General features: G+C 42.8%; 1 protein-coding gene across 1 annotated transcript in view; it reads right to left on the bottom strand.

The window, feature by feature from the left end:
* LOC110520433 (anosmin-1) overlaps positions 1-13,904 on the bottom strand; it is a 66,498-nt gene that overhangs the window by 16,892 nt on the left and 35,702 nt on the right. Inside the window, exons 3-6 of the mRNA XM_021597749.3 lie at positions 13,653-13,715; positions 12,765-12,987; positions 2,474-2,658; positions 1,924-2,053 (exon numbers count right to left, since the gene is read on the bottom strand). Of these exons, the coding sequence (XP_021453424.3) occupies positions 1,924-2,053; positions 2,474-2,658; positions 12,765-12,987; positions 13,653-13,715 (601 nt within the window). The remainder of the gene's footprint in view (positions 1-1,923; positions 2,054-2,473; positions 2,659-12,764; positions 12,988-13,652; positions 13,716-13,904) is intronic.

Raw genomic sequence — 13,904 nt, 5'->3', positions numbered from 1 at the left:
AGGTGGATGGATTATCTTGGCAAAGGATAAATACTCACTAACAAGGATGTAAACAAATTTGTGCACTAAATTTGTGTGTATGGAAAATGTCTGGGATCTTTTATTTCAGCTCATGAAACATGGGACCAACACTTTACACGTTGCATTTATATCGGGGCTCTCCCCAGCTCAGAGTCGTTGTTGTGCTCGAAGCATGAGAAAAAGGTGTTTAGCTGTCCCGTGCCTGGTGTCTGACTCGTTGAATTGCTCCTCCACTTTTTCCCTATACTTGTGTTACGCCATCTTGATCGATCTGCGTAGGTAGTATTTGTGCTGTTTAACCATATTAATAGAAATGACCAGGAAGGTCCTTCAGGCAGCATGTAATGTACCACTACCACCAAACCGGTAGCCTAGCGGTTAAGAGCGTGGGGCCTAAATGTTGCTGGTTCGAATCCCTGAGCAAACTAGTTGCAAAATATGTTGATGGGCCCATGAGCAAGGCACTTAACCCAAATTGCTCCTGTAAGTCGCTCTGAATAAGAGCGTCTGCTAAATTACTAAAATGTAAGGTGGTTTGTATTTTGGTTCCCTGGTGAGTATTCCACTAGTATCTTATTATAGCTATAAATATTGAAGATCAAGACAAAGGTGGTTACCACTTGACAAAAGCTCTACCCAAAGGCATGTTAGTAAAGCAAACGCGAGAACTCAGACATAGGGCCGAGAACTCAGACATAGGGCCGAGAACTCAGACATAGGGCCGAGAACTCAGACATAGGGCCGAGAACTCAGACATAGGGCCGAGAACTCAGACATAGGGCCGAGAACTCAGACATAGGGCCGAGAACTCAGACATAGGGCCGAGAACTCAGACATAGGGCCGAGAACTCAGACATAGGGTCAAATCCTAAACTTGATCTCAGTGCACTGCAGTACGCTACGCACAGCTCTCCCTGTACACCAACAGAGCCTATCAGCTCGACATCAGATCAAATCTAGACACAATATTACTCATAAACCTGTGATCTACAGGAATTCCACAACAATTGGCCGGGTGCTTTAACAAATGTCATCTACGGTCACATTAAAGAGCTATTTAGTGTCATTCAACGTGGGAACACACAGAGCAGGACAGGTATCAGCACAGCCCTACAGCCAGCCATCAAACTCAGTGCTAATTTGTAGCACAGATCTGAAGCACTGAGCAGCCTACCTTACCTCATTCTCCATGGAAGCCAGACAACAACTTACATGCAGTTGAAAGCTGCAATATCCTGACTAATTCAGACATATTACATGTTATATGGCTGTAAAGAGGGAAAAGCCCACCTTTGAGGAGCTATACGTACAACGGTCTGGTTACAACACTATGCAGAAAATAACATGTTCTGCACTCAGGGGTTTCTGATGACTATGTTCTGTTTGGCATCAGTGTGAATTGACAACTTTAGGATCGGAAGGGCAAGGAATGCTTAGGGAATGCTAAATCAGATTTGAGGTTCAGGTTTGCTAGGTAGGGAGAAAAAAAAAATCAAGGCTTACGTTTGCTTGTGATGGATTTTTAAGACATCCTGCCAAAATCATTTAGCTATTTGCTTGCAATAAATTAGCATTGCGGGTGTGAATAATCTGTAATGGTATGTATGTATGTATGTATGTATGTATGTTTCTGCAGACTGAGTTTTCCTCAGTGCATGCTTGATTTAATTCTAGCCAAAAGGTCACAGACACACCAACGCAATACGCAGAAAACACAATTTGTACATGCACATGTGTAACAAAATGGGTCAATGGGCCGTTACTGAGGCAAATCATGTTGTAAAGGATTGTCCCACCTGTTCCTAGGCCTTGACTGTAGCAAAGAGAGAGGATAGGGTGTCACACAGGAACTGACACTCATTTCAGGGGCCCCACACACACACACACTCAGACGTAGCCTACCTCTGGAGGAGCGGAAGTGCTTGCTGGGGGCAGTAAACCCGCGGGTCCCGTGCACGTTGACGGCCGCCACTCTGAACTGGTACCATCTGCTGGCTCTGATGTCGGCCAGTTGGACGCGCTCCTCTGTAGTCTGAGGGACAGATGGGAGAGAGCAGGCACACAGGGGTCAGAGGTCACACAGGGTCACAACTTTTGTGAGTGTTGCTGCAACATCCGACATCTGTCTGTTTTTCCTTGCAAAACTTTCAAAGACACTGACAGTAAGGAATGTGCAACAGTGTCAGACAGTCTGAATGACAGCTGTGGAGTAGCACCCTGACTTTCTCACATCTATCTCGTGTGGTGAAAATATTAGTTTTAGGGTTTGTTTTTCCCCCAAAGAATGCATCACAGATTTTATGTTAAATCTTTCAACAAAAGTACTGAGCATGCAACTAAATGAAATGGTTGGATGACAATGTGCTGTATGAAAATGAAAGAGCGATCCACATGCAGTAAGGTATTCAGAGAAGCCTGGTTTGGTATGTTGTGGTGTAGTGTGCTGACCTACCTGTGCCACGGTTTCCCACTCTGTGGCGTCGTCCTCACTGGGGTGGATGCCATAGTTCCAGCAGCGCTGCACCACGTACAGGACAGGCTCCACAGAGATGTTGAACTTAGAGGACCAGCGGATCTCCAGGCCTCCTGACAGCTGTTCCACAAACACTAGCTCCTTCCTAGGCTTCAGAGGAGCTCCTGAGAACACATACACATGACATCACTGTGAGACTAACTTTGGTAGAGAATAGGCCATGACATCACGGTGCGACAGAATTAAGGAGAGACATGACATCATCACTGGGAGACTGACGTTTGGAGAAAAATGACATATCACCACCACTGAGATTGAGACAGACAGCCAGACACTGTCCACTGGGTCAATAGCATGGTCATTGTGCTGTGATGGACCGTGATATACTCTTGGATGAAGAGAATGTGTTTTACCATCTGTCTCTTTGGGGAGGAGGAAACAGATAATTAGCCTCTGGGTATGTGAGGTAGAGTGGAAAGCAGAGGAGCTTACACTATGTCAAAACACACACAGTACATGGGTAAACACATAGTGACTTCAGAAAGTATAAACACACCCCTCAACTTTTTCCAGCCTGAATTTTAAATGGATTACATTGAGATTGTTTGTCACTGGCCTACACACCATACCCCATAATGTCAAGGTAGAATTATGTTTTTCAACATCTTTACAAATTATTTAAAAAATGAACAGCTGAAATGTCTCGAGTCAATAAATTCAACCCCCTTTGCTATGGCAAGCCTAATTACGTTCAGAATAAACATTTGCTTAACAGGTCACATAAGTTGTATGGACTCAGTGTGCAATAATAGTTTTGAACATGATTTTTACACCACACATACAGATAATTGTAAGATCCCTCATTCGAGCAGTGAATTTCAAACACAGGTTCAACCACAAAGACCTGGGATGTTTTCCAATTCCTCGCAAAGAGCACCTATTAGATAGATTTAAAAATGCATAGGGTAATTTATTTGAGCATAGGGAAGTTAATAATTACACATTGGATGGTGTATCAATACACCCAGTCACAACAAAGATTCAGGCGTCCTTCCTAACTCAGCTGCCGGAGAGGAAGGAAACCATTCAGGGATTTCATCATGAGGCCAATGGTGACTTTAAAACAGTTACAGTTTAATGGCTGTGGTAGCAGAAAACTGAGGATGGATCAACAACATAGGTTACTCCACAATACGAACCTCACTGACAGAGTGAAAAGATGGAACCCTGTAAATAATTAAAATATTCCAAACATGCATCCTCTTTGCAACAAGGCACTAAAGTAATACTGAAATTTTGGGGGGCAAAGCAATCCACTTTTTGTCCTGAATACAAAGTGATGTAATATGTTTGGGGCAAATCCAATACTGAGTACCACTCTCCATATTTTCAAGCATAGTGGTGGCTGCATCATGTTATGGGTATGCTTGTAATAATTAATTAAGGACTGGGGAGTTTCTCAAGATAAAAAATAAATAGAACGGAGCTCAGCACAGGCAAAATCCTAGAGGGAAACCTGGTTCAGTCTGCTTTCCACCAGACACTGGGAGATGAATTCACCTTTCAGCAGGACAATAACCTAAAACACAAGGACAAATCTACACTGGAGTTGCTTACCAGTGAATGTTCCTGAGTGGCAGAGTTACAGTTTTGACTTAAATATACTTGAAAATCTATGGCAAGGCATGAATATGGTTCTCTCGCAATGATCAACAACCAATTTGATAGAGCTTAAAGAATTGTTTTAATAATAAAATGGGGAAATGTTTCAAAATCCAAGTTTGGAAAGGTCTTAACCACTTAACCAAAAAGACTCACAGTTGTAATCACAGCCAAAAGGTGCTTCTACAATGTATTGATTCAGGGGTGAGAATACTTATGTAATTGAGATATCTGTATTTAATTTTCAAAAAATAAGCAGAAATGTCTAAAAACCTGTTTTCACTTTGTCATTATCGGGTATTGTGTGTAGATGGTTGAGAAAAAAAATAATGAAATTCAGGCAGTAACAAATTATGGAATAAGTCTAGGGTTATGAATACTTTCTGAAGGCCACACACACACACAACCATACATACCATACAGTTGAAGTCGGAAGTTGGGAATCATTAAAACTAATTTTTCAACCACTCCACAAATATCTTGCCAAAACTATAGTTTGTTAACAAGTCGGTTAGGATATCTACTTTGTGCATGACACAGGTCATTTTTCCAACAAATGTTTACAGACCGATTACTTCTTATAATTCACTGTATCAAAATTCCAGTGGGTCAGAAGTTTACATACACTAAGTTGACTGTGCCTTTAAACAGCTTGGAAAATTCCAGAAAATTATGTCATGGCTTTAGAAGCATCTGATAGGCTAATTGACATAATTTGAGTCAATTTGGAGGTGTACCTGTGGATGTATTTCAAGCCATACCTTCAAACTCAGTGCCTCTTTGCTTGATATCATAGGAAAATCAAAAGAAATCAGCCAAGACCTCAGAAAAAAATTGTAGACCTCCACAAGTCTGGTTCATCCTTGGGAACAATTGCCAAACGCCTGAAGGTACCACGTTCACCTGTACAAACAATAGTATGCAGGTATAAACACCATGGGACCACGCAGCCGTCAAACCACTCAGGAAGGAGACGTGTCCTAGGGATGAACGTACTTTGGTGCGAAAAGTGCAAATCAATTCCAAAACAACAGCAAATGACCTTGAAGATGCTGATGGAAACAGGTACAAAAGTATCTATATCCACAGTAAAACGAGTCCTATATCAAGATAACCTGAAAGGCCGCTCAGCAAGGAAGAAGCCACTGCTCCAAAACCACCATAAAAAAAGTCAGACTACGGTGTGCAACTACACATGGGGACAAAGATTGTACTTTTTGGAGAAATGTCCTCTGGCCTGACATAAAAATAACTGTTTGGCCATAATGACAATCATTATGTTTAGAGGGAAAAGGGAGAGGCTTGCAAGCCAAAGAACACCATCCAAACCGTGAAGCATGGGGGTGTCAGCATCACGTTGTGGGGGTGCTACGCTGCAAGAGGGACTGGTGCACTTCACAAAATAGATGGCATCACGAGGTAGGAAAATTATGTGGATATATTGAAGAAACATCTTAAGACATCAGTCAGGAAGTTAAAGCTTGTTCTCAAATGGGTCTTCCAAATGGACAATGACCAGGATTGCAAGCAAAGTTGTGGAAAAATTGCTTAAGGAAAACAAAGTCAAGTTGGAGTGGCCATCACAAAGCCCTGACCTCAATCCCTTTGAAAATGTGTGGGCAGAACTTAAAAAGCGTGTGCGAGCAAAGAGGCCTACAAACCTGACTCAGTTACAGCGCTGTCAGGAGGAATGGGCCAAAATTCACCCAACTTCAAGTGGGAAGCTTGTGGAAGGCTACCAAAAACGTTTGACCCAAGTTAAACAATTTAAAGGCAATGCTACCAAATACTAATTGAGTGTATGTAAACTTCTGACCCACTGGGAATGTGATGAATTAAATAAATCATTCTCTCTACTATTATTCTGACATTTCACATTCTTAAAATAACTTCTTACGGCTAGTAGTTCCGACAACATTCCGCTGAAAAGGCAGCGCGCAAAATTCAAAAATATTTTTTTGAAATATGTAACTTTCATGAATTAACAATACACCAAATGAAAGATTAACAAGAAGTTTATCTACCAATCATGTCCGATTTCAAAAAGGCTTTACAGCGAAAGCCAAGTCCCAAAAACACACAGCCATTTTTCAAGCCAAAGAGAGGAGACAAAAAGCAGATAGATAAAATGAATCACTAACCTTTGATGATCATCAGATGACACTCATAGGATATCATGTTACACAATACATGTATGTTTTGTTCGATAAAGTGCATATTTATATGCAAAAATCTCAGTTTACATTGGCTCGTTACATTCAGTAATGTTTTGCTTACAAAACATCCAGTGATTTTGCAGAGAGCCACATCAATTTACAAATACTCATAATAAACATTGATAAAATATAACTGTTATTCATAGAATTGAAATATATACTTCTCCTTAATGCAACCGCTGTGTCAGATCTAAAAAAAACTTGACGGAAAAAGCAAACCATGCAATAATCTGAGTACGGTGCTCAGACAACGAATCAAGCCAAACAGATACACGCCATGTTGTGTAAACAAATCCAAACGCACGATGCGCAAGCAGACGAAAAGTCCAAAAGTTCCGTTACAGTTCGTAGAAACATGTCAAACGAAGTATAGAATCAATCTTTAGGATGTTTTTAACATAAATCTTCAATAATGTTCCAACTGGAGACTTCCTTTGTCTTCAGAAATGCAATGGAACTCAAGCTAACTCTCACGTGAACGAGCGTCACCAGCTCGTGGCACTCTGCCAGACCACTGACTCAAAGAGCCCTCATTCCCCCCCTCCTTCACAGTAGAAGCATCAAACAAGGTTCTAAAGACTGTTGACATCTAGTGGAATCCGTAGGAAGTGCAATATGACCCCATAGACACTGTGTATTCTATAGGCCAAAAGTTTAAAAACTACAAACTTCAGATTTCCCACTTCCTGTTTGGATGTTTCTCAGGTTTTCACCTGCCATATGAGTTCTGTTATGCTCACAGACATCATTCAAAAAGATTTAGAAACTTCAGAGTGAAACTTCTATCCAAGTCCACTAATAATATGCATATATTAGCAACTGGGTTTGAGTAGCAGGCAGTTTACTCTGGGCACGCTTTTCATCCAAACGTGAAAATGCTGCCCCTATCCCAAACAGGATAAAGTGGTGATCCTAACTGACCTAAGACAGGGCATTTTTACTAGGATTAAATGTCAGGAATTGTGAAAAACTGAGTTTAAATTTGTATTTTAATTTTTTGTACCTTTATTTAACTAGGCAAGTCAGTTAAGAACAAATTCTTATTTTCAATGACGGCCTAGGAACAGTGAGTTAACTGCCTTGTTCAGGGGCAGAACGACAGATTTTTACCTCGTCAGCTCGGGGATTCGATCTTGCAACCTTTCGCTTACTAGTCCAACGCTCTAACCACTAGGTAAACTTCCGACATCAACTGCACATTAGGCACACATTACATTTGCCTCATTGTTCCTCACGTCAACCCAATCAAATGCTTTCAATGTGCAATAAATTAGATTTATTACGAGCATGGTGAGGGGAAAGTGAGCGGCCAGGACAGATTAACTCTCTCCTGGAGGATTTATTTCAGCTGAGAGGTAGTGACGTATTGATAGAGCATGGGCTGAGTGGTAATGAGATGGAGATTGGAAACAACGTTCAGGAGTACAGAAAATCACTGAATAAATCCCATACCTCTCGAATAAAATCACCTGGCGTTCTCACACACTTACCCAAGGACCTCTTTGCTCCAACCGAGGAGAGGGAGCATCTAGAGCTGCTCTGCATTCATGAAACACATACAGTATAAAACATGAACTCAAGGTTGTAAAGTAACAGCAAACAAAGTGCTCACAATAGTGTTGAATTGCCTGTGCTGCATAAGCAGGCTTACATCTCTTTTAGAGGCTTTTTAACGTGATTGATTGATGCTTATAAAATGCCGGGTGGGAGATGGAGGGCCCATTTGCCAGACACATATGGAGTCAGTCTTGTGTCTCGTAGATAGAGGCTCTACACAGAGGAAAATCTGTCTGCCATTGTTTTATAGCTCCAGCGTGTGTGCGCGCTCGTCAATGACGAACGCACAATACCACAGCATTCCTCCTACCCGTCTCATTTTCCCTCAGCCACACACACTCCTCATCCAACAACCCTCCACAAGCAGCTAAGCGACCAATCCTAAACCCTCGCTCAGCTCTCTGCCCTACAAAGATTACCACTATGGGTCCTGGTCCCATCCAATAATCATACTCACAGGATTCATCCTTCAATGGCCACATACTTGCTCTGCCCCATCCAAAAAAACACAGCCATGACGTTATCCCTGACGAACAGTGATGAAGAGCTGAGCGTCCATTCATGTCTCACGCATTCCAACAATAACTCTCCTGGATGCCCACGCACGCACTGTCATAACGACCTGGCTAATTACATGGGCCAAGGCAAAAGAGCACCAATCATTGTGGGAGGAACACAACATATCCAACAATACATTCTTCAAAAGGTTAATGTAGTACAATGGCCTCCCATAACGTTTAAATACAGAGGAGTGCTCAGTGTCATGCCATGGTTACCAGAGCCATTCATATACATGGTTATATTCAGCTCTGGTGGTTAACAATGAAGACATGTTTCACATACGTACATTAAATGACTGCATTTGTTTTGAAACACTGAGCAGCCACACCCCGTGGTGGTCAGGCACGGTTCACGCTCGTCTTGAAGTGGTGTGGAGCTGTGAACAGCTGGGGAGGATCAAGCAACAACAGCTTCTCCAGAGGGAGATAGCTCATGAGTAAAGACTGACAGATGTACATGAGGACACGGTTTGAGAACAGGACATGCTTTTCCACACTGGTCTGTGGTCTCCATGTGATAGTAGAATTATCCATTACGAATGACGACCAAGCCATCATGACTCAGAGTTTGAGAGCCTGCTGAACACTTGAACTGGACTGAACACCTACTCTGATTCTCCGCACCTTAGCACTCATCACAACTGATGCTACCAGACTCTTATTGTACTGCTCAGTTCATACACTGCCCCCCCACCCCCATCCCCAATACACATGTAAATATTTGACTATAAACTGTGCCTTCCTGTATTATACTTATACTGCTATAATGTTTATTATATTCTACTGAGCCATTTACTTTATGTTCGTGTTATTATATTTTATTGTTGTTGCATTGTCGAGAGGGAACCTGGAGGTAAGAATTTCCTTGGACAATGTATATCATGCGTATCCTGTACATACGACCAATAAAACTTGAGTGCGCATGAGAGAGAGCGAGCGAAAGAGAGAAGAGGGAGGGAGAAGAGAGGGGACTAAAAAGAGATAAGAGCATCTGCCTCTGTGCGCTAATAAGAAGCCTCTGTGCGCTATATAGGAGCCTCTGTGCGCTATATAGGAGGTTCTCGCTAGCCTCCCACTAAATAAGAGTCTCTTAGAGGAGAAAACAAGAATCTGGAGGATAGTCATACATACCGTACATTCATTAAGAAATAACGAGGCATTCTCGTGATTAGAGTTTCCTATAAAATCTCAAACCCTGAAAAGTCTCAAATTTTGCACGACAGTGAAATAGCGATTTTCCATATGCTCACAACATATCTTATTCAGAACTCCACATTGCCAGTGCAGCTTTGAAAACAGAAGTTTCAGACTTGAATAGTAAGTAATATCACTGAGTTTTGATGTAAAGACAACAGCTCTATATGGTAGATATAGGACTGGGCCCAGTAGGGTCTTCAGAAGACAAAGCACTTAGAAAAAGATCTGCTTTCTACAGTGCACCCTTCCTCAGTCAGGGACACACCACACACACACTCCCTGTCGACCTTCACCGGAGCGCGCATGCACACACCACACACATCTGAGAGCGATCTCCATGGGGGAAACGCTCCATTTGTGCACATACAGAAACAATTACTCTCTCCACACCGTGAGCACATAATTACACATTCAACACTGGAGATCAGTATTGGAATTTTATCCAGACTTAAACCAGACAGCTAATTAAAACGTGCAAATCTGATCCCAAAACAAAAATCAACCATAGGCTACAGTAAGTGTTTGGATTAGCAGGACAGTCAACTGTTTGGTTCTATACGTTTGTCTGTGATCTATGGTGAATGTTTTTAATTGAGGACAGTATATTCCTGCATTAAACTCAAGGATATATCTCCTTTCATCTTTCTCCATCTACAAAGGTTGTACAACAACTGGCCATGACACTGCCATTGATTCTCTTAGAATATAGGAATATTATTAATGCACGCTTCAACACACACATATGCACCACCCCCCTCACACACATCTGTGTGTGCACTTCAAAAGTAATCCCAACTCTGTCACTGCAGTGCTTCAAAGACTTAAAGAAAGAAGCAGCCAGGCTCAGTTCCATTCCTCCTGCCTTATTATGGCCCAAGGCTGTCAGCAGCCAGAGAGGCGGTGGGCTGCTGATATAACATACAACTGAAGAAGAGATGCAGCTTCCATCTCTTGTCACAGAGGCACAGTCTCGCTCTTATGCAATGGGCTACAAGCTCTCCTCACAACATCCAGACACCTCAGGCTGTGCCATTAAACAGTTTTACTGGAGTGGAGTGCTCCCTCTCGCTCTGTGCATCTGTGAGCCTGAAGCTGATTTGGAACAATTTCACACACTGGATGTATTTTAAAATATGTACAGAATGTTGTGATTGAGTTGAGAAACTCACAGGAAATATTTGAAATGACTCAAAATTCAAATATATGGTTCACTGCATAACTAATTGGAGTTTGCAGCACTACTCGTGAAACTAGTAATTTATACAAACTGCAAGCTCAAGTTTTATAAGTCGTATGTACAGGATACACATGGTATTCACCATCCAACAAAATGCTTACTTACAGGTTCCTTCTAAACAATAAGAAATAATGAAAGATAATAATACAAAGAGTAAATGGCAGTAGAATATACAGTATATATTTTTTTAGCATAAGTATAATACAGGAAGACAATTTATAGTCCAATATCTACATGTTTTTTGGGGATGGGAGAATTGGGGAGGCAAGTGTTTAAATTGTGCAGTATTTAGCCATAATAATGAGCCTGGTAGCATGTGATGTGATGTGACATATGTTTATAGCATGAATGAGTGAGTGTGTGCTAAGGTGTGGAGAATCAGAGCAGGTGGTCAGTGTAATTAAAGTTTTTCAGCAGTCTCTGAGCCTGTTGGTATCAGACCTCATGCTCCGATACCTTTAGCCCTACCATAAGGGAGAGAACAGCTTGTGGCTGGGACATGTGGGGTCCTTGATGCTGCAGGCCTTCCCCAGGCACCGTTTCGAGTAGATGTCCTGGATGGGTGGGAGCACTGTCTCAGTAATGAACTGGGCTGTCTTCGCCACCCGCTGGAGGGCCTTGCGGTTGTGGACAGAGCAATTCCAGTACCAGGTTGTGATGCAACCGGTCAGTACACTGCCTGTAGTATTTGAAGAGGTGTGAAGTGTGAAGGAGGTGTTGTTGCCAATCCTCACAGCCTGTGGTGAGGAAGTCCAGGATCCAGTTGCAGAGGGTGGTGTCCAGACCAAGGGCACTGAGCTTGGAGGGACTAATAGTGTTGAATGCTGAACTGTAGTCAAAGAACAGCATTCTCACATAGCTGTTCCTCGTGTCCAGATGTGTTCTGGCCATGTAAATAGTGATGGAAATGGATCCTTCAGTGGATCTGTTGGAGAGGTAGGCAAATTAGAGTGGGTACAGGGTGCCTGGCATACTGGATTTGACATGGACCATGACCAGCCTATCGAAGCACTTCATAATGACCTGGGTGAGTGTGACAGGGCTAGTCATTTGGGAATGTCACCTTGTTTCTCTTGGGCACTGGGATGGTGGTCTCCTTGAAGCAGGTGGGGACTACAGCCTGAGACAGAGACAGGTTGCAGATGTCAGAGAAGATGCCCGCCAGCTGGTCAGCACACACTGAGTACACAGCCATGGATGCCATCTGGGCCAGCGACTTTGTGAGTATTCACTCACGTCAGCCTCGGAGAGTGGAAGCACCTGGTCAGAAACTCTTCCTGGATGGCTCGGGATGCCTTGAAGCGAGCATAGAATGTGTCAAGCTCATCTGGGTGGGAGGCTTCGTGGGCACCACACAATTAGATTTGCCTTTGTAGTCCGCGATAGCCTTTATTCCTTGCCACATGGGTCATGCGTCTGAGTTGTCCGACATCAATTCAAGATTAAGCCGGAATCCTTAATGGTGAAACTGCCATGTCTGTTTGCAATATTACAACAACAAAGAAGTTACTGCAATCAGGTTGACACAGACATCATTGCACGTGTGATAGAACAGAAGAAAATGTATTGCAATATTATTTTCACCACGTTTGCCTCACCACTACTTAGTTAACAAAACAAAAACAATACCCATGGGGCAGACATTGGTGCTGTTCTCCCTACTGCGGATTCAATCTTTAATAGTAACAGAATAGTATTTTATCAATAGTATTTATCAATATATAACGACAAAAGGAAGGAGCAGAAAGCTCCATGTGCATTTTAATAGTCCTGTTCAGTATCTAGCGTCGGTTTGTACCCAGTGGATGTTATACTGCATATGTACATGTGTGTCATTGTACCTTTGTAGAGGTTCTTGGGGTTTTGACAGGTGTGTCCGCAGCCATTGGTGCAGCACTTCTTGACAGCGGAGCACTCTCCATCCTCCTCACAGCTCTCCACACAGGCTGCAGCGAAGCCACTGGCCTTATCAGGAGCCGGGCAGTCCCCCTGCTTCACCCCCTCCACAGACTTCAGGAACTCACAGCTAGTCAGACACTCATAGTGCTTCTTGGGAAAGAGAGTCTGAAGGGTAGAGGGGGAGGAGGTGGTAGGAGGAAGAGGGGGAGGAGAGGGGCAAGAGGAGTAGGCAGACGGGAGGAAAGGCAGAGGAAAAACATCTATGCTAGATGACTTGTAGCAGTGTGACAGTGTGCCAAGCTTCCAGGCCTTCATTTAGATCAGTTTATTGGTCAATTGCACACAAGGTAAGACCGAAATTTAACTTTGATTTTAATCCAGCCCCTCTGAAAGACACATACATACAAAGGTTTTAGAGAGGTGCGGGGGGATGCCACACAAGGTGCCTGGAAAGCTGTTGTTGTGGGGGGGATTAAGTGCCAACCCCGAGCCAACTTGGTGAAAATTCTGTCGATGTGCCCTTGAGCAAGGCACTTAACCCTAGTTGCTCCTGTAAGTCAAAGGGCGTCTGCTAAATGACTAAAATGCCAAATGTCTAACAGGCAGGTCAGTGAGCTAACAGGGATTGTCCTGTTTACATTTGACCTGATGACTCATTTGAGTGGTGAGTAAGTTAAACAGCTCTGATTCAATCTAACAGTGTGTTAGAGTGCCATTACATTACAGTAGAGAGAAAAGAGTCTCCACTTCGCTTGATGCTCTTCATTCCCTCAGACTTTCCCCACTCTGGAGGGAGCACTCAAACTCAGAGTCAGAGATGACATACGTACCTCGCATAAGTCCTGGCACTGGTTTTCCTTCAGGTCCCAGGATTCCTTGCAGGGCTCAAGGCACTGTGAAAGGGAGAAGGAAGGGTGTCAGTGCTTGAAAGAGACAGCCACATCAAAGAACTGTATGTGAGGGTCTCTCACTCAATTCAATTTAAATTCCAAAGGGACTTTATTGGTATGGAACACACACACACATATATATTTTAGATAAGGATAATAAGGATAATAATAAATAAAAGTTAAAGAGCAGCA

Source organism: Oncorhynchus mykiss, chromosome 3 (assembly GCF_057628025.1).
Source record: "Oncorhynchus mykiss isolate SJ-2025 chromosome 3, ASM5762802v1, whole genome shotgun sequence".
NCBI classification, from domain to species: domain Eukaryota; kingdom Metazoa; phylum Chordata; class Actinopteri; order Salmoniformes; family Salmonidae; genus Oncorhynchus; species Oncorhynchus mykiss.
Note: the sequence above shows the minus strand (reverse complement) of the source record. Positions and strands in the feature narration are given on the sequence as shown.